The sequence below is a fragment of the Armigeres subalbatus genome, chromosome 3, assembly GCF_024139115.2.
Source record: "Armigeres subalbatus isolate Guangzhou_Male chromosome 3, GZ_Asu_2, whole genome shotgun sequence".
NCBI lineage: Eukaryota > Metazoa > Arthropoda > Insecta > Diptera > Culicidae > Armigeres > Armigeres subalbatus.
Genome location: NC_085141.1, coordinates 226465029 through 226486441, shown reverse-complemented (window position 1 = coordinate 226486441; position 21413 = coordinate 226465029). Strand labels below are relative to the sequence as shown.

General features: G+C 38.1%; 2 protein-coding genes across 3 annotated transcripts in view; one reads left to right on the top strand and one right to left on the bottom strand.

The window, feature by feature from the left end:
* Positions 1-21413, top strand: part of LOC134220472 (serine-rich adhesin for platelets) — a 488621-nt gene that overhangs the window by 48953 nt on the left and 418255 nt on the right. The window lies entirely within an intron of this gene.
* Positions 2936-20845, bottom strand: LOC134220470 (protein snakeskin). Of its 2 annotated transcripts, none has more exons than XM_062699524.1 (4): positions 20697-20845; positions 20463-20602; positions 18260-18586; positions 2936-3507 (listed from the first exon to the last, which is right to left on the bottom strand). In XM_062699524.1, exons 2-4 carry the CDS (start codon positions 20511-20513, stop codon positions 3400-3402), a joined length of 486 nt encoding a protein of 161 aa, XP_062555508.1. In that variant the 5' UTR covers positions 20514-20602; positions 20697-20845; the 3' UTR covers positions 2936-3399. The 2 variants fall into 2 exon arrangements, with proteins under 2 accessions (XP_062555508.1, XP_062555509.1); XM_062699525.1 differs by having other exon boundaries at positions 20463-20626; positions 20697-20798.

Here is a 21413-nt window from a genome sequence, read left to right as displayed (position 1 = left end):
ACTCTGCTGTGCCAAAGGCTTGATTTTCCGTTCGATACAGTTGACAACCGTGATCGAATTTTACTGACAACGAAGTAGTGATCAGAGTCAATGTTCGGACCTCTGAAAGTCCGCACATCGATAACATCCAAGAAATGGCGCCCATCCACCAGAACATGGTCTATCTGGTTGCACCATTTGGGTGTCTCCAGGTGTGCTTTCGGATGTTCTTTCGTGCAAAGTAGGTGCTACTGATGGCCATCCCTCTGGCAGCAGTGACATTTACTAGCCGTAGGCCGTTGTCATTGGTAGCGAAGTGAAGGCACTCCCTACCAATTATGGGAAGGAAGTCCTCTCTACCGACCTGAACGTCTGCGTCTCCGATAACAATTTTCACGTCATGCTTTGGGCACTATCCACTATCAAGACATTCATAAAACGTGTCCTTCACGTCGTCGGATTTATCGTTTGTCGGTGCGTAAACGTTGATTAGGCAGTAATTGAAGAATTTGCCCCGTATCCTCAACACACAGATTCGTTCGCTAATGGGTTTCCACCGCATCACTCGCTTCATCTGCTTGCCTATCACAACAAAACCAACTCCATGTTCTGCTTTTCCGCCGCCGCTGTCATAGATGTTATATTTGAATGCAGTGTTGGTCGTGGTGTTCACGGCTCGGAATTCACGTTCTCCGGATCTGGGCCATCGGACTTCTTGAATAGCGACCACGTTCACTGCAACTTTCTGCAGTTCGCGAGCCAGAAGACTCACTCGTCCAGGTTCATTTAGGGTCCTGACATTCCAGGTACCGAGTTTCCAATCATAGTCCTTATTTCGTTGCCGGGTCGCCAACAATAACGTTCTCTTTTCTCCATTTTTCGTGGTATTTGAGTAAGCTAGCCTTACCGGGGTCGCGTTACCTACATCGCGCTGGTGGGGCTGCCACCTTAGGTATAGCTAACGCGATACAGCATTTCGGTAATCAACCACTAGGTACCAGGCAGACGCTGGTTGAGCCGCACCTCCTGGTGAACAGACGCTCGATGCGTACCTTCTCACTGTAGCTGATGTCAGAAGGACAACAACAAGTACACAACCCTTAGCTGGCGGTCTTTTGTCATCGGACGACCCATGGAAGCGTGAGATAGGAACTTTTGGGGACCATAGCTCTGTTGGTGGCTCCTTCCTTGATGTCAACCCACCATTTTGCAGCTCGTTATTTTTTAAAGAATTGAATACAAACAGTCTTTGCAGATTAGTCCGACGAAGTGCCAGTGTCCCCAGCCATATAAGAGTGTAGCGGCTGGAGTAGTCCGGGAGGTCTACAGGGTCAGGGCCTCCCTGGTTATTCCATGGTTGATAGTTCCTCCCCCAGTGACCAGGCTACCCAGATTTAGGATTCAAACATGTCAGATTCATTTACATGCTCTCAGAAGCGAAATCTTCCCAAGGTTTTGGATATCTGGTTCTTCAGTGTATAGTCAAACTTTACCTCCGATATTTTTCCTGCAAAGCCAACATGCTGGTGAACCGTTTTGCTGAAGAAAGTGGGGGCCTATCTCTCTTCTGTGATTTTACACTGTCAACCTAAAACTCTGGGCATATATGACTCATCCGTCCTGAAAGGGTTAATATTTGTGCTATTTTGATCTCTCTGAAGAGCTATTCTCGATACATTTTATAATGAGTGAGAAAGGCATCATCACCGCTAGGTGGATTAATCTGGGTTTTTTCGTGTGTAGTTTTGATTGCATTGTTAATTGTTCTGTACTATATTTTATTCCATTGGCTTGCGGAAGGTCCCCAGGTTGGACCCTCCCATGGCAGTTGCTCACTTATCACTGGCTATACCTTGACAAAAACTGAATTCATTTCAAAATTCACAGAAATAAAGGAAAAAAAATCAGGGATTATCCAAGGAAGTCGACGGAGGGCATAGCCACGTATAGCATTCTCCACACCACACGTATAGCATACTCCAAGATACTTCGAACCGTTGAACAGTACAACGCTTTTATCGCATAGATGTCTGTGAAGTCCTTTGTATTGCGACGAATGAAACCCAACGCAGCATATGCTTTTACAGTTGTCATGCTGATGTGCTCATTAAATCGAAGCTTGTTATCAATGGTCACCCTTAAGTCGCGGATCACTTACACACGTTCTAATTGAGCGGGACCTATCATATACCGATTTTCGATACGTGTGTTTCGGCGAGTGAACGATATGGTTTTGCATTTGCTTAGGGAGATACGTATGAAATGCGCCGGTTGGGTAAAATGCGCCACCACGATTTCTTGGTTAGTAACCCAAATTTTGTCTCAAAATCGTTAGCGGCTGAAGCCAAACAAACATTTGCAAGCCGTTACACAAAAAAAACTTTGTCAAAAACTCTGTGTTTAAATTTAAAAAAATAAAATTTATTTTTGGCTCTTTCCGATGCAATTTCGATGTTTACGTCAATAATGCTTTTTCTTCATATACAAAAAATGTTTTCTCCTTTTTTAAATTGGTCTAAAATATTGACTAACTTAAAGTATAAGACTGACACTAATATTTTGCAAAAGAGTGTGGATATTTCAGTGAAAAGCGTCGTTCATTTTAAATGTAAATGCACTATTTTGGAATAAAATCGTTTTCTTGTAATATTGTTGGACCTTCTTTAAAGTTGTTGGACCATATAATGACTGATATGCTAGATTATTGATAAACACTTAGAAATTACACTATTTCGGATGAAATCACCATTATGTTAAGAAATCTGCTTAGGGGGGCATACATTGACCATCCTTTCCCTATGTTGAAAGCCATTCCATTTTCCGAACACCACACTCTTACCGCAGAGTCTGGCAACTTTTTAATGGAAAAGTCGCATTTCGGAAGCTGTATGTAGTTCTTCTATCAATCATTGCTGCATTATGAACGGTTGATCGGACACAAATGATAACACTATCATATGAAAGAAGCTTTATTGATATTGATATTCAGATTTGGTTTCGCAGATACATTGATGATATTTTTCAATTTCACTTCCAACTATCCGGTTCTATTGCTTTTTGTCATTTATGTTTCGGAAGATTGCATTTTACGGGTCAACCTTACTACTATCTTTCTATATGTATACTTAAAATGTCACTAATGGCCATTTGTCAAGAAAATTGTACTTTACACCAAGCAATAAGCATAAAGTTGGCACAAGTTCGGCCTTTCCTATCTAGACTCGCTTACGGTACATAAATAATGACAGTTTTTCCTCTTCATTGGACCTTACTTACACTTATTCATCCTACACGGGGGGGTTAACCGCAATTTTTTGGGTAAAATCTTGATAACCGGATACAATATTTCATGCTTATGTTCTACCACACACCTGTCTTCCGCTGCTGTTGCTGTGTGAAGCTGCGGTGCCACTCGCTCAATTAGTACTTGCTGTTCTCGTGTTTGGCGTAGTGGATGAAGGCCAGAACCGAATCGGCCAGGTACAGGGCACCGGTCACAACGCAAAGCGATCCCAGGGCAAGTCCGGCCTAGAGAAGTTCGGGGCGATGAGAACGGTTGAGAAGGTCCATGAGAACAAAAACGAGAGAGAGGAGACGAGAAAATTGCACAAAGTTTAATTGGGAAAGTGCTTCTGGTTCTGGTGATTTGCTTCGCCTAGGCGATGCGGCACCTATCTACTCGGTGACACTTTAGACGAGAGCAGTTTGGTCGAATGATTTATCAATGATGGCGGTGCATATTTAAATCATTTTTTTTTGTTGAGATGGAAATGAAGGACGCGGAGATGAAGTTTCATGAAATTAATTTTGTACATTCACGCTATTTGAAGTAATGAGATGGGTTGGTGCTAGATTGTGTAATATATTCGGGGTTAGACATCCATTTCCGTTCATTTGACCTAATAATATACAAGCGCTACTTTAAAACCTATTTGCCTTTCTCGTACACTATTTAAGACATGTTTCAGAATAATTCAGAATGTTTAAAACACATTTCAAGGGTATACTTTGTATGAATCTTGTTAACGGTATTTCATTCACCAATATTTCAGCTATAACAAATAATTAGATAATTCGAATTAGATAAAATATTGTTACAGAATTCATTCAAAACCGTATTGATCAATTAATAATCAATACACAATGTGCTCGCATTGATTCATTCAATTATTGGATTTTCTGTACAGCTGGGCAGTTTAACAAACAGATAACAATATCACGAAGAAGAAGTACATCAAAATGTCAAAAGAACTCGAAGAACTATATAAGCTCTTTTAGTGGAAGTCGAGTCGAGTCAAGTACAAGACGCTGAAGACGGCCTCACAGTTGATGTCAAAATACGTATCTGTAAGGTTAACAAAACGTGGTGGAATTAAATGGAAAGTACTAGACTCGTCTTAGACAGTTATATAATAACACCAAAACAATATCTGGCACTCAGAAATTCCACAGTTTTGTGCCTATTCCTGGTGATAAAGAAGAGGCGAAAAGGTATTCTAATTCAAAAGATGCACCAAATATTTCCACCTTGATTGAAAAAAATAAAAAACAGCATATATGAAAATAACTTTAAGACAAATATTATACAAATATTATATATAATTTTCATTAGATCTTGGAAGAATTAGAAAAAATATTTCTTCAAGGTGCCCTGCTTCTGTTGTATGGACGGGTGGTAGGGAACATAATTACCTATATTGAGACAAAATTGTCCAAATCAAAAGGGGTGTTTTTTTTTGCAAATCGACTTTGAATTTTGTAAATTGATTTCTCAATTTGTATTTTTTTCAATATTTTTATTTCAAAACTTGATTGATTTTGCGAAAGTCTGGATAGTTTTGGATTCGTCGTTTTTTGATTATATCCAATTGAAAAAAAATCCCGACATGTGCGACATCTGGATTTGGTTCTAAAATGTAAACAACAGTGTTAATTCTCTACCGTCTTTTTGTTACGGTGAGAAAAATTTTATGCACACTTTTGTTTTCGATACTTTATCAATCATGTAGCAATATAACGATGTAGTATGCTTGGGATACCTGCTTCATTATAGGGACTCGAAAAATAATTTATTTGCAGTAACTAACCGAATATAAGTGTGTTCGCATTAACGATTGCGCCTTAATACCGGTTCTAAGCTTCGATTCACAGTACACGAGCTTTGTTCGCCAGTGACAGGCGTACGGGTCCCTTGAAGTCTACATGTCCAGAAAGTTTTAATGAAATCTGACAGAGTGCTGCCAGCATATAAGCATTGGAGCATTTAAAGAATTTCAGAAACTTTTCCAATGTAAATTTGCCACAAATAAATACACTGCTTTCCATTAGAAATGGAGGCATTCCTACTCCTGCTCCCAACATTTACTACTTGAACGAGTGCATGCAAGGAAGCTTTGGTATTATTGGTTCTGGGTCACTTGGCAAATTTCTGAATTGAAAAAGGGTGGGGTCCTTTTTGTATAATTTGTTTCGACAAAAGTGATAATTTTACATTAAAGATCATTTCTGGAAAGACGGATATTTTTAAACAAGGAACATCATTCGCATCTACCTCAAGACAGTCAAACAAATGTGTATTTGAGTATTTCAAATGTGTATCGTTCAATGGTCATGCAGAACTTGATATTAGATATCAAGCGAAATAAATATTTAATAATTTCTTCGCCTTCTGGCAAGAAGTGCGAAATTCCACTACTAGGGCCTAGGTCTTTTACCCTATACGGATACCCTCAAATTTAGCAAAACCAATCCAGAAAATTATACATTTGTTCTCAAACGTCTTATTCTTTTTAGATTTGACAATGATTCCAAAAACTGCCCCAACTTTAGGACTGCAGGCTCTGCCGAATTAAATAACAACACTTGTTCATTAGTACCCCAGTCTCCCCGACTGTTTACGAAGGAATCGCATGAAATTTTGCTCTGCCATAGTTAAGAACAACTATTTTTTTTAATATTAATAAAAGTAATGTGGATGGTGTTGATATGTCAAACGAACGGTTTCTTAGAACAAATATGAAAAGCGCATTAAAATTCGTGATAGTAGTGCAACTGGTGCAAAGGAGAATAAAAACAAAGCGAAATCATTTTTAACAATTATAGTTTTGTTTGTTTTGTAGGAGATCGATCTAATTCCTACTTCTCAAAATTCCAAAATTTGCATTTTTGTTATTTAACCAAAAAATATCATTCCAAAATAATATTGTCAAAATCGGGAGCGAGCCATCAGATGTAAGGTCATTTGACATAAAGTCCATTTTCAAAAACGAACATTTGGAATAATTGTGAACATCAGCAAAAGTGCGGGCCATTTGACATAACTGACAATTGGCATTTTTTTTGTTTTCACATACTTGGTTATTTGATGTAGAATGGTACTGAAACAAACATCTTAGGGGCTGTTGATGCACTGCGTAGACCAACTTTTTATGCCTTCAAACGTTTGAAATTCCGAAGAACTTTCCCTAAAAAATAAGGATAATTTCTTGAGGAAATTCTAAGGAATCATTCGTTAAATTGAAATCTATACAATTTCCTTCTAAATTCAAAAAGTTTTTCTGCTGAAATGTCAAGCAAATTTTTGTAAAAAAAGCTAAAATAATTCTCAAAGTAGGGGGAATGACAGCTTTGGCAGGTTTTGTTCTATTATTGGCAGGGTTTTTTTTATGACTGACTAGGTTCAAATTTGGCCTAAACATTCTTTGCATATCAAAGAATATTGTGGCCAAATTTGATAAAATTTGGTCGACAAAAGCCCCCCTGCCAATAATAGAACAAAACCTGCCAAAGCCGTCTTTCCCCCTAATTTTAGAATTTTAACGGACATTCTGAAATAAGATATTTTAGAATATTTTCTCAGAGACAAATTTTGAGAAATTTTCTGTGGGGTCATTCTCAAAAATTTTGCGAGCATTTTTTTACATTGAAAATTTCAGGGCTTTTCCGATAACTATTTGTGGAAATTCCAAAGGGTTGCTCTCTTATTTATCGAATAAATCCCCTTGTAAATTCCGAAAAATTTCCCGTAGAGGTCCTAACAAATTTCCTTTGAAAATTCCAAAGACTTTTTCTCAGAAACTGGAAAGTATTTTCCGTTGAAATAAGATATAGGGAAACTGCTCTGTTCTCCATCTCACTTAACATATATTCATCTTATCGCAAAAGAAAAAAAAATACAGCACCAATCACAAAAATAAGAAACCAACCAAATTCCATTGTTTTCGATGAGATGGAAATAGGAGCTATGGCCGGGATGAAGTGCCGAACCGTTCCCTTAATTTCCCGTAAAAATTCTAAAGAACTTCTTGTGCAATTTTCCAATCCAATGTCTAGAAATTCCAAAGTTTTTTTTCCGAGGAATCTCCAAAGAATTTCAAGTGGAAATACAGAAAAGATCTCCTAGATTTTTTAGAAAACTCAAAGGAATTTTATGTCGAAATTCAGTCTTTGTTTTAGTGAAATTCATTAGTTGTTTGCTGGAGAAATTCTCTAGTTAACGATTGTTCTCCAAACCTATAAAAAGGCGTAAACTAAGACTCTTGATACCCCCCTCTTTGTAGACAAACGTAGAATGAAACACTCCCCTCCCTTTAGAGTCCACGTAGTTTATGGACAACCCCCTATTGAATAAAGAGGATGCCACTTGACAGATGCAAAAATTGTGACTTTTCCATCTTTCTTCTGAAGTATGCATTCGCCCGGAATGGCGGATGTAAGACCGGTCGGTAATAAGATAAAAAAAAAGTAATCCATTTGTAGAGAGCATGCCTTAACAGGGTATAAGGAAAGATAGTTGTTATCCCTTCATTAGAATCACGATTTACCCAGTAAAACGGCAATGATGATTGTGTTCTTTTATTGAAGAAGGAAATGCATCTATCTTGCGTAGGGCAATAGTGGATTAAATTATAATCCATCTGCTCGTAATAAGGCAATGGTAGATGTGATTTGTACTTGAAAAGTAGTTGTTTGTCCAGAGTAAAGCAATGGCGGATATTATTCCTTCTTTAGAAGTAGACGTTTGCTTGGAGCAACGAGAAATGAGATTTCTTGTTTATAAGTGGCCGTTTATCCCAATTAAACTAGAATAACAATATGGATCCTTTCTTTAGAGGTGGGTGCTTCCCTGGAATAAAACAACGGCGAATGTTATTCCTTTATGAACGATAATTAATACATCTGCTCGAAACAAGCCAATGAGCATGAGCATGTGCATTTCGTAGTTGCAACTCCGTGATCGACCAGAACAATTGCAATTGCACAGGGACCCAATGGATGGAAGCATGGGATTTGCACTTCAACCTCAATGCGCACAGTACGAGAGCTCTAGTATTTTGGAAGGTCGATAACGGCGCTGGCCACGTCCTCACGGTCATCGGGGATGGGAAGGAATTGATGATGCAGTCATTCGCCCACTGCAAGCCGAGAACACCTCTGCACTCGCCACGAGTTCCTGCGGAATTTTATTGGAATCTGGGGTTTATGTTTTATGGCAGAGGTTCGTCTTGGTTAACGGGTTGCCAATGTGATAGTAATGAAAGGGTGGTGTAGTATTCTATAATTCGATGCCGAAACGAACTTTTCCGCTCATTTCGAATTCTAACAGTTACCTGCTAGAACTAATCAAGTTGTAGTTATAGGAGGATAGAAGATAGAAATGGTATGAAAGCCCATTTCCAGTTCTAGCGATTGCTAGAACATGAGAAATATATGAAAAGATACAAAGTAGGAGAATGGAACGGGCCTGGGATTGAACCCACGACCTCCTGCGTATGAGGCAGAAGCGGTAGCCATATGACCACCAAGCCCGTTCATCTGCTCGAAACAAGCCAATGGTGGATAAAATTGCTTTTTAGAATGAGCGAGCGACAAGTGTGAAATTATAAGAAACTGAAGATTGGCAGACGGCCATATGAGAGAACAAGCAGAAGAAATACAGTTCGAATAAGATTCAATTTGGGCGAAATATGGGCTTGCGAGAGTTATGCGTGAAGAGATTTAGCGCGCTCTTGTATGAATCTCTGAAAATATGCCACGAATCAATAGAACTGTTTACGCTTGCCGAACAACATATTAGCGGGTTGAAATCGCTGTTATTTTGCCTGTCTTGGTACAGTGATCACCACGTCACCGTCCAAGCCGTTCCTGGGTTCCTGGGTGGACGTTAGGCAGAATAACAGCGATTTCGACAATGCTTGTTCACTCATATGGCCCTCTGCTAATCTTCAGTTTGGGTCTGTTTACAAATTACGTAACGCTTTTGGGGGGGGGAGGTCCAACCTGGATTATACTTTGTTACACTAAAAGGTGGGGGAGGGAGTGGGTACTACCAAATGTGACTCATGATTGAAGCAATTGCTGACATGTCTTGTTCAATCCTCTTCACTACCATACTATCCATAAGTGACCCATGTAGGTCTTTGTAGTGTTTTACTTTTCATCTCAGAGCAGGCTATCGATAATTGTTTTTATGAAAATTCTAGAAGGCAGCGAGTTTTGTTGGGAAAATTGTTCTACATTTCGAGGCATTTTTGTCTCACGATGAATATTAACGATTTTGTTTTATATTGTATATATTATTTTATGGAACGACCTCGAGAACGACGCTTTTATTGGCATTGTACTTTATGATAAGATCTTCAAAACCAAACCAAAGTTAATAAAGGCAAACCAGAGAGTTTTCAGTCTAAGCAATTGAATTTTAACTCAACCATGTCAACCACGTAAACTGTTTGATTTAAAAATGATGTGTTTATCGTTATCGCATTAGTCATATACGTAATCGATCAAGGCGAAGATGAATCGGGTGATATACATGGTTCAAGTTTCTGGGAAGCTCTCGAGTCCTTTTGAAACACTTAGAGGTTACGGCAAGGGAATGATCTTTTGTCCCTGATGCTGTTTAGCATCTTTTTGGAAGAGGTAATACAAACACACTTAAATCAATTTACAGATTTCGGTGAATTTCGGCAGAATTATCCGAAATCTCAATCTTGGTTTTTGATTTCGATAAAGTCACGCAGTGATCAAAACTATCCTAATTAAAGTAACAATTATGTCAAATAACCGTTATAACAAATTGTTTGAGAAACTGCATATGTAACATATTTGGCCAAAATGAGATTTTAATCCTCTTCCAAAAATACGTATTCTGACAAAAAATACGAAAAAAAAATTTTTGTTCAGGAATGTATGATTTTTTTTTTCGTTTGTTTGAGAAACTACATGTGTCCACGCACTTTGAAGAGCAATTATGGAGTACTGCTTACAGTTTCTGCACTGGAAGTGCATCAGGGTGTTGAGTTTTGCCAAAAACTATTGATCTGTATCGAAGAAATCGGATGGTTCGATGCCAATTTGTTCAAATACAGTTTTTTGTTGTTTTCTCGAAATTGTGTAAAATGGACTTATGCAGTTTCTCAAACAAATGATTCAAATGGTCTTTCGCCAAATGACTGTGACTTGTTAAAATCAACATATTGCGATTAGATAAGTAGGATCGTATTTAATTTACAGAATACGTGTCTATCTGGAAACTTTGCTTATTACAGAGTACCTAGACGATGACCAAATGAATCAATAGCTTTGCTAAAGTTCAGCAAAATCATAACAGAGAGAGTGGGCAGCTACTGCACCTCATGTTTTCCGATAACTTAACTGAAGGGGGGCGTGATAAATTATTCTGTTGTATCTGCTACTTCCAAACAATCGACTCAAAGATTTTTCAAAGTTTTATTCAGATACTGTATTAAAATAATACAAAATTGTATAAATTCAATGCGAGGGTTGTATTAACACCTGCCGAAATTTGTGCGAATTTTTTGCGAAATAAGCCAAAATCTTATACAGTTTCTTATGCAGAACTGTATTAAAATTTGCCATCCGCTTTTTGGGTGTGGGAATTTATTCAGGAAATTCATTATGAATTGCTTCGTAGATTCTTTTTAGAATCCCTTCCACTTTTTTTTTATTAAATCTTTTTTTTTGTCTGTCATTGAGCTCGGACCTTGTTGATCCATCTCACTCCTCTTATTCAATCTTTATTATATTCGGAAAAACCGATTGGGGATCTCAACTTTGAACTAGGAACAAATAATTTTTTTTTACAAAATATCATTTTAGTTGTCCCCTGACTTATTTCAAATGACGTTTTTATGCAGTTTTTATAATTATTTAGACATAATTAATTTTAATAATGGGTTAATTCAATTTTTTTTTTTTTTTGTATGTCTAGTTACTATATCCACACTTTTTGGAACAAATCGTTGACATCATTGACACCTCTTCCCCTACATATATTAAAAAAAATTCAAAGTAATTCCAGGTGGATGTTCGAAGTATTCACTAAAAAAGTGACCAAAAGATTTCTAGGCAGATTTTTTAAAATTAATTCTGGCAGAATTTCCAGGATGAGTCCCTGAAGGAAGTACAGGAGGAATTACAAAAGTAATTTTGGGTGGAGTTTTTGAATGAATTTTTTAAGGAATTTACGAAGGAGAACTCTTAATTTTCATAAAAACCTGAAAGAGTTTCCGGAATAAAAAGAAATTTCCAATGAACTTAAAAGGGATTTCTAAAAGTATTCTCGAAAAAATCAGTAAAAGATCTATCGAAGAATTCCTGGAAATAATTCTAAATATTTTATTCTGCAGTCTAATCGGAATTTCTATAAAAATGTAGAATTCTGATGAAATATCCGAAGGATTAAAAGAATTTCTTGAAGAGTTGCTAAAATAAATTCCTTGGAATGTCCGAAAGGAATTTCCGAACTAGAGAACTGAAGAAATTTCCAGAGGAATACCTGGAACAATTTCCTATAGGAATTCCAGAAATAATTTCCGGTGCACTCAATCAACGAAATTCCGAAAGAAAGGCTAAAGGAATTCCTGAAGAAATTTCCTAATGATAATAAACAACGATTAAAAAAAGGTTTTTAGGAATTTTACGAAGGTATTTCATTTCCGTAGAAATTTATGAAGAATTTCCAAAGCAACCTCATCTAAACGATATTTTGTAGGAATTTCAAGAACAACAATTTCTCAAGGTGTTTTCCTAAGTTTCCCTAAATAAATTACCGATTGAACTCCTAAGAAAAATCTCAAAGATTCAAATGGAATTTCTCAAAATATATTCGGAGGAGTTCCTAAAGAAATTTCTAAAGGAGTTCCTAAAAATTATCCGAAGAAATTTCTGAAACAATTATTTATGTTTTCCAAAGCTTTCATAAAGGAATTTCCGAATGGGTTCTTAAAGGAAGTTCTTAAGAAATATCGAAGAAATTCATGGTGGAAATTCCGAACCAATCCCTAGAATTTCTTTTGGATACATTTCTGAATTAATATACGAAAGATTTGCTCCAGGAATCCCCGGGGGAGCTTCTGTGGGAGTTTTTTGAGGAATGTCTTCAGTACGATTTCCTATGAAGGACATTACTCCATAAGTTCCGTTAGATATTTTGGAAAGAATTAACGAAAGAAATTGCAAAAGAATTACTGGACAAATTTCCAAAGGAATATATTGATAAATTTTAAATATTCCTTGAGCAATTTCTTTTTCGTAGAAATTCCGAAATATCATCTGGATGAATATTCAAAGACATTTCTGGAGGAATTTTCGATGAAGCTATATATACAAGTATATTCCCAAGGAATTTCAGGAATTGAAAGTTTCTGGAAAAACATTTAAAAAAATGTATGTAATCGCCTCTCCGCTTCTCTTTATTACATATAAAACACAAATAAATTTTGCAACATTTGAAACTGCTTGAAAACATTTCAACTGATGATTCGATTACTGATTCTTCAAATATAATTCATACTGCCGACGTCGAATTCTCAATAAGTCATTAACGCCAAAATCACTAGAGCCCCACCATTACTCCCAGAGCTCTGGCTCCACCAGTGCACAATGTTACATAATACATAATAGGAGGGTTCACAAAGTGTGCACCGGTCCGAAAATCGGTGGCGGCGTCAATCAGCTTGGAGGTTTTCTTACATTCGTTTCTTACAGATTTTTTCTGGATATTTTCAGAATGTTTTCGAAACTTCAGTGGGAGAATTTTTTGAATTTCATCGGACAAATTTGATGAACTTCTGCCGAAAATTCTCTGAATTCGCTTCTCCAAAATATTAATTTTAATTATTTCTGGATTTTCCAAGGAAACTACTTTGAACAATGCCTGAGAATTCTTCGGAATTTACATAGAAGCACTTTGGAATTTCTAAGAAAAAATGTTTGGTATTTCCCTGTTAAAGTCTTTAGAATTTACATGAAAAATTCTCCATAATTTTCACGAAAAAATGTTTCAAGTTTCTACAGGAAAATGTTCGAAAAATCCACGGAAAATTTCTGTTGTGTACTCTTTGAAATTTACACAGAAAATTCTTCAGATTTTCCAGGGGAGATTGACCAATGTGGACATCAATAAAAAAAATGGATTTCAACGGCAAATTGTTCGAATTTTTTTTTAAGAAATTCAATTAAATTTGTGCATGATTTTTTGAAAATTCTATGGAAATTAATTCGGAGCTTCCACGGCGAATTTTACAAAAAAATTACTAGAACTATTCAGGGCTTCAACGTTTTTTTTTTTTTATTTTACGATTAACTGTTCGGTGACTCAATGAAAAAAAACATCGGAATTTTCAAGGAATTTCTTTGGATTTCTACAGATAGTTCTTTGTATTGTCCATAAGAAAATCATCAGAAGTTGGCTGCATGGCCGAAAATCATTTGGCGGAAAACCTTTTGGCCGAATACTACGTTAAGTCGAAAATTGTCGAGCCGAATTGCATTTTGCCGAAATGAACGTTTGGGCGAAACGAACGAAATTTTGTTCTGCATTGTGCGGGTGGATACATTAATCAGAAATGTGTATCGAGTCCGGTCGTGTTTTCTTCCATAAGTAGAACGATCGGCCGATCATCTAAATTTTGTTCTGCTTTGTGCGGGTGAGTAAATTAATCAGAAAGTGCGTGTTTTAGTCGTAACGAAATGAGTAGCCATCGTGAAAGTAAGTAAAGTGCGTATATTATTTGTCACGAGCAGAAGAAAGCATATCTGTTTGATAATCGGTGGATCATGCGCTTGTATTGTGCTTTGCTTCGGTTGAGACAAGTGCGGTCTTGCATATTTTGCAGTAGCTATCGGAGAAGTAGATACAAACTGTTACGCGTTCGTTCGGTCGTAAAAAACGTGATTCTCCTCAGTTTTCATAAGTCACCGGGCATACATGGTTTAACATTTTTCTCGTGGCCAGCCAGCGAATTAATGTTATTTCCCATCCCATATATCGTATCACTTACCGAGGTGAATCCAGATAAATTATCCATTGTGACTAAAACGATATCCTATCCCAAGACAATCGTGGAAATGCAGAGGTATACTCGGTATCTAGTAGCAACGAAAGTCGTACTAACAATCCTTCCCTTCCTATATGACCATAAGGACGTGGCCGGCGCCGTTATTGATTTTAAATATCTGAGCTCCCGAAACGTGTACATTGAGAATGGGTAGCCAATCCCGAGCCCCATTTATTGTGTTCTGTGTACAAATTCTAGTCAATCACTTGCAACTACGAATTGTGCGGTCATAATGCTCATGCTCATGAACGTTTGGGCGAAACAGTTTTGCAACGGAATACAGCTTGGCCAAAACCTCCATTAGGTAAAGCCATATACGGCCGAATTGGTAATTTGACCGAAAAAGCACTTTTCCCTAACACATCGTTTGGTTGAAATGGTCGTTTGGTCGAATAAGATATAAGGCCGGCAATGTCGTTTGGTCCAACGGCCAAATGTTGACTACTGAACGGTTAACCCACCCATTTGGCCATATACCATTTTCGGTCAAATGTCTGCTATACGACCATTTCGGTCAAATAACCTTTTCGGCTAAACGACTTTTCCGGCCAAATGGTCAGTCGGCCAAAGAATTGCCATCGGGAAAGTAAGTACAGTGCGGGTGCAAAAGTAAGTAAGTGCGGCAGAAGAAAAAATATCTATACGATATTCGGTGGATCATGCGCTTGTATTGCGCTTCACCCCGGTCGAGACAAGTGCGATCTTCGATAGTTTGCAGTAGCCATCGAGAAAGTAAATACAGAGTGCTGCGCGTCGTTTCGGTCGTCCAAAACGCATGGCGAGTGGTGTTTATGCTCGGTTCATAGACACGTCAAACGATATCGTTGGTATCGTTGTGCTTTGTACGGTAGTAGTAGTAAATCAATTGATACGCATTGGATAGTGTTCCTGCTCGGTGTGCAGGTAGTTAATTTGTTTTGCTTTGTGCGGTAGAACAATAGTAAGTTAAAATCATTGTGTAAAAAGAATGCCACGGTCGTATCGCTTATCAGAGTTATCCAGATCCAACGATGACTATGACTACTAAATGATAATCCTTCCCATGGTTTTTGTGGAGACGCAAATGTAAACACGGTCTTCAAATAGCAAAACCACCTACTAATATTCCTTCCCACTTCATAATTGACTACAAGGACGTGGCCGGCGTCTTTATTCATCATTTGAACATTTGAGTCACTGAGAATGCTGGAACAATCCCGGTCAATTATTCAGTTAATTCTTTGTGCAATTTCAACGATTCTGGTCAATCACGGAGTAGCAATGATAGATATGTGTAGTCAGTCAAAGCTAAACTAAGCAAATGGACAGTCGGCCGAACGACATTTTCGGCCGTATGTCCATTAAATAAAATTGTCGGCCAGGTGGGTTTTGGCCTAATGGTTTATTCGACCGAATGACATATTCAGCCAAACACCTTAAGGCCTTGTGGTTTTCGACCAAATGGCCCTAGCTGTCGTTTAGCCGAAAGTCATTCGGCAAAAATCCATTTATTCGAATGGCACTTGGTTAAATAATACGTAAGGCCGAATACCATCTAATCAAATTCCATTAGGCCGAATTGAATATTAGTACGAAACGGTATTAGGTCGAAAATGGCATTTGGTTGACGACGACAAACAGCCACAAGGCACATTCGGCCGAACTGGTAATTTGGCTGAAAATGTCATTCGACGAAAAAGTCTTTTTACCGAATAGATCCTTTGGCCGAAAATGCTGTTTGGTAGAAATGGTCGTTTGGTGGAAAGAGCCATTTGGCCTGAAAATGTCCTTTCTGCAACCATTTAGGCCAAACGGCATTTTCTGCCAAATGATCTATTCGGCTAAACGGCTTTTTGGGCATAATGACCAATTCAGCCGAACGACACTTTCGACCGAATGCCCGTTTCGGCTAACGCTACACGACCATTTCGGCGAAGTGAGCTTTTCGGCCAACTGTTTTTTTTTTCAGCCAAAGGAACTCATCGACCAAATAACATTTTAGGCAAAATAATTGAGACTGGATGGGCTTCAGCCAAATGATTTTTTTGATCAAACGACATATTAGGCCAATCTACTTCCAGTCTTACCAACAAACAATTTTAGCTATATAAGCAATAGAGGATTATTTTTGGTCATATAAACGTTTAAGTCGCCACCAATCCTTGCTGGGTTGTGGTCTTCGGCAAAATGGCTTTCTGCCAAACGATTTTTCTCCGTTCAAAAATTCTATTTCAACAAAACTTTTTTTTTATTTCAACGGTAAATCCTTCGTTTTTTTAGTTTTCACGGAGATTTGTATTTTTGAAATTTCATCGGGAAATTGTTTGGAGTTAAAAAAAACTATTGTTGTACTTGGCATCAATCGGAAAAATCTACAGAAATTCCTCTAAGAATTCTCCAAATTTGAATCGGCGTGAAAAATTATAGACCACCGGCGTGACAAATTTTAAACGGCAAGGCAAAAACTGTAGGCGGTGGCGGCGCACATCTCTAGTTTTGATCAAAATTGAGTTGAATTTAGCGAAAAATGCTTTGGTCTTGGAGCATTGGGGCAATATAAAGATATCGTTTGTACATTATCTATCTTCTTCTACCTTTCCATAAAATAAAAACGAAATTTTCTTATGTGAAAATCAAAAGTAATGTAGAGAAAATTATGAAAAACGAAAATTAAGATTCGTGTGAATAGTGCCCATGGGCAGTCCACAATCCGCATTCTCGCCTACTATGCAGGACAACGTCTGGCGGGTCAACTAATTCATAATAAATGTGAAAAATCACTGAAAAAAAAAGATTTTTTTTTTTTAATTTCACGCCATTTCAATATATGAAACAGAGAAATATTCACCTGTCATAAGACGAGTTTCATACTATTCTATTTAGTTCCATCACGTTTTGCAAACGTGGGATAGTACTAAACTCGTCTTATGACAGGTGAACACATTCTACTAAAACAGCCTACATGATTTTCTCAAAATGAATAAAATATTGGAAAATTGTGTAGCCCGTTATCTTAAAAGGAGGTTTTTATTACATACGCCGACCTCTTTACTTCAAATTATGGCATTTGTGAAATTTAACCGAATATTGCGGTATTTCGCTACTGTTTTCAAATTTCACAACTAATTCTAAAGTAAACGGTTTAAGCTGTTTCCCTTGGTTATTAAAATACGACACTCGGATTGTTTGGCCTCTCATTACACCACACAGCAAATTGAAGCCCAATTCGTCCAATATGGCTTCCTTTATTTTGAAAGTAACCTAACCCAACACGCTAGATATGTTTTAATGAAGTCATCTTTTGGTGCTTGAAGGATGACAAAAGCATGTTGGAGTGTACCTACTGTAAGCATCCAAGCAGGAGACACATTGAAGCAATAATTTCAATGTTGGTATAATGGAGACATATTGAATTAAAAAATAATAATTCGTTCTACTGAATTCATTTACTTTCTGAAAAAATATCATTTATTCTCGTGGCTGTAATGTTGATTGAAAATGTAAATAATCTAAAATTTCTAGAGTTCACTAAAATAAAGTAATAGTACCAAAATATTACTAATTGATCGAATTATTTTTATACGCTGCAACGTAACAAAAAGGAAAAAACGGTTTCCGCTTTTGTCTGGTTATATTTTGCAGAGATTCATGCTTTCGAACACGTAGAGTAATTTTCAAATTAGATGCAGAAGCGCCTGCATTTCGACTCTTTCAATGAACCTTTCACGAACCATTTAGTAACTCAACGAACCGTTCATCAAATCAACCAAACGTGTCACAAACTTACCCCCGAACACCATCCATCGCCAAATGTGAGCGCCTTCTGCTCAAGCTTAAAATGCGTTTCAAAAGAAGATTTCTTTATCTCCCCGATGATGCGAATGCAAATCCACCATTTGTCAGAGCTGTACCCCGCCAAACCTCCCGGGAATACTTACCGTTCGTTCCGATGTGACGTGCTGGAAGTCATGCTCCGCCATATAGCCGTGCCAGTAGTGCAGGGCCGTGCCTCCAACGGCGACCCACATGAACGTACCGACCACGTTCATTATCGTGTCGGAGAGCTCGCGCTTCAGCTTGGTCGTACCGAAGCAGAACGTAATCAGCTGCACCGAGGTGTAGATGAAGTAACCGACAAACACACCGGAGGCCACAATTTCCGCGTCTGGACTTTTCTCCTCGTTCAGGTTCCACGTGCCGCCAACGCCGAGGAAGTCGCCACCGTAACCGGTCCGGTAGATGATGAGAACCACCAGGTTCAGTGCCTAGGCGACGGTTTGAGGAGTGCAGTGCAAATAGAATTAGATTAGTGCTTAACGACGCGCAATGATGGTGGCAATTTAAAAGAGAACGTGCTAATCCGACAACGATGACGACTGTTGCGAAGAGCAGTGGACGATTTATTGGACCTTCAAGCATAAATAGAATCAACAACACTTCAATTCGCAGATGGAGGCTATTAAATCTCTAATTGGAACTTTTCCGACTCATGGCACTCATTCGGAGAACGTTTGATGGCATTTTCTTCGGAATGTATGTTTTAATGATATGCCAAAAGTGCCAATATAATTTGCATAACGGCGATTCGTTGAAGGGTCCTATCCAGAATCGAATATTATCAACCTCAGGTGTTGAGTTTCACGGGAATTGTGTGGAAAGGTATTTGTTGACTCCAAAAGGGTTTCTAAATGAGGAAGAACTCATTTATCATTATTAAATTCCGCACATTGCGTTAGTTAAAACAATTTAAACTTTCGGGAAAGTGTGTGGGCACTTGATTTTTAGGCAGACGTGTGAAAGCAATAGCAATTAATCATCATTATTCACGAGAGTCGTATAAAGCTATATATTTCTGATGTTACTGTTTGAGTATTTTTTTAAAAACATCTAACTATGTCACCCCACCATAAAAATAGCAACACAAAAATTAAAAAAAAAATGTTTTCATCAACGTTTATGGCCGCTTTTAAAGTGATAAAAATCAGTTTTTAAAGTTTAACATATTTTTATATTTCAATCTTTAAAAACAATGTGAATAAATAACTTGCTTCACAAGTCAAAAAACATCATTCGCGAAAACAGCAACAAAGTTCTTTTTGAAACAAAATGGCACTAAATCTAACTTTTCCGATACAGATCAAAATTCGAAGGCCGGCGCATTTGTAGGCCAAAAAAGTGCAATCAATGATTGATTGCAATACAGAGTGCATGTAGGAAAATGTTACAGAAGCAGTCTTTCAAACAAACGGTTCAATTATACATAAACAATCGTTGCCATCGCTAAACTAGACAAACAATTGAAATGCCGCATACCTCCGATGACTAACCCATTTTTCAACCTAATTTCAACACCATGCTTCATACTTCTGCTCAACTATACACCTGAAATATTTACGCGTTATCACTCAAACATAAACAAACACTTCGGATGTTCGCACCTGCATGCCACAAGCACAGTCTCATAGGCCACCGGACTGAGCCTTCGATACGACACCAACCGTTATCTGGGTGTGGCAAAAAGAAGCAATTCTATAACGAATCATAAGTCACCTTATCGCTTTTCCTTCACATGAACTGATTCACCTGGACCAGTGCCAATCGAATGAGTCTCCCGAAGCAGCTCTACCCTTCCGTCGATAATGACGAAACTTTTCCACTTCCAATCAAGGGGGACAAGTGCCATGATTTCACCACAAGTCCGGCTTTATTGTTTTCAGAAACTTTCCCAGGAATAACTCTTCCTCGTTGGATTCAGTTTCCGTGCTCGTCGTGGTTTCGACCGGAGTTGAGGTTTCACTTGCTGGCCACTTTTCCAACCGGTAAAATTAAGAACACTTGAAGAACAGTGCAAACCGTTTTCTATTTCCCCAGCCACCCACTTTCGTTTGAAATCTACCTGGGCGCATCAATTTTGAAATGATTTCCGTTTCACCGGATCATGTTTTTGCTGAACTTTGCGTTAGTTTCGCCACAGTCGAAAGAAGTTATTCGCTCCAAGGATGAGTTTTTGCGACTAAACCGCATTGTCAAGCAGTTCTTGTTCGTGACTCATCCCGGGATGAATCCTGATTTTGTTTTCATCGTCGTATTCACACGTTCTATGGAAATGGAAGATGAAACTGTAGCAGTGGGAAAACTTACCAATTTGAACACTTTGATGAATATCGATCCAATCGTTTCTGCGGACACCATTTTATTTGGTAGTGGAATCTGCCTTCGATACTAAACTTTTGTCCAACTAGAGCGTACACGAAAGAGGTTTGGCCGTTTCTATTTCACACCTACGGAAGCCAAGAATGACGTTACTGAAACAAGTAGGACAGGCGTTTGTGCTCGTCTGCATCCAAGAATGGTGACAACCGGACAATTTTCTACCTTTTCCTTGATGAGTTTCACTGGGACGTAAGTGCGGCTTGATGGACAATTAAATCGATTCTGAGCGAACGAGTGACTTCGCCAGGAATTCCGAACAGGTTGGGCTTATCTTTCCACACTTGCTCGGCGCGCTGTTGCAGCAATATGGCGGACCAGATACGTGCGACTCGACAAGATAAGATAAGGTTTGGATCGAGTGCCTCCTAAGGTAACATTTGTTTGTGTAATGAATAAACCGCACGATCTGAAATCGGTACGGTGAAACATGTTCGCCTGGGAAAGTTGTACGTGATTACAGTAGAGGTGTGGGGATCGGTTTTCAGAGGTACTATTGGTATGGGGTACAATTTGTTATCAGTCGCGAACTATGATAAGAAGGAACAGTCATTAGATTTCCCCGAACTCGATACTGAGTGTTTCGAACAATTCCAGTCACTCACCAACATACTCAACCCTCAGTGGTTATAAAGTACAGTGCGTCGCAAAATTTTATTGACCAGGCTCGTTCTTTGACCCGTTTAGGACGGATGAGTGAAATGCAGTGTTTTAGTTGGCTGGATTGATTTAAGATTTATATAACATATTAGAAATACAATAATTACCTGAATTTGTCAAAGTGCAATCAACATCCAAGCAATTCTCTTATGTAGACTTAGAAGACAAAAAAAAGGTTAAAAGCTAGAACATCTACGGTATACATACACTAAATAATCTAGA

Bases quoted from the DNA above. Each gene is read 5' to 3' on its own strand.
- LOC134220470 (XM_062699524.1), bottom strand. From the start codon at position 20,513: ATGGTGTCCGCAGAAACGATTGGATCGATATTCATCAAAGTGTTCAAA. The intron at 18,587-20,462 runs GTAAGTTTTCCC...ACCGTCGCCTAG, and splicing joins TCATCAAAGTGTTCAAATTG to GCACTGAACCTGGTGGTTCT. The intron at 3,508-18,259 runs GTAAGTATTCCC...GAACTTCTCTAG, and splicing joins ACGTCACATCGGAACGAACG to GCCGGACTTGCCCTGGGATC.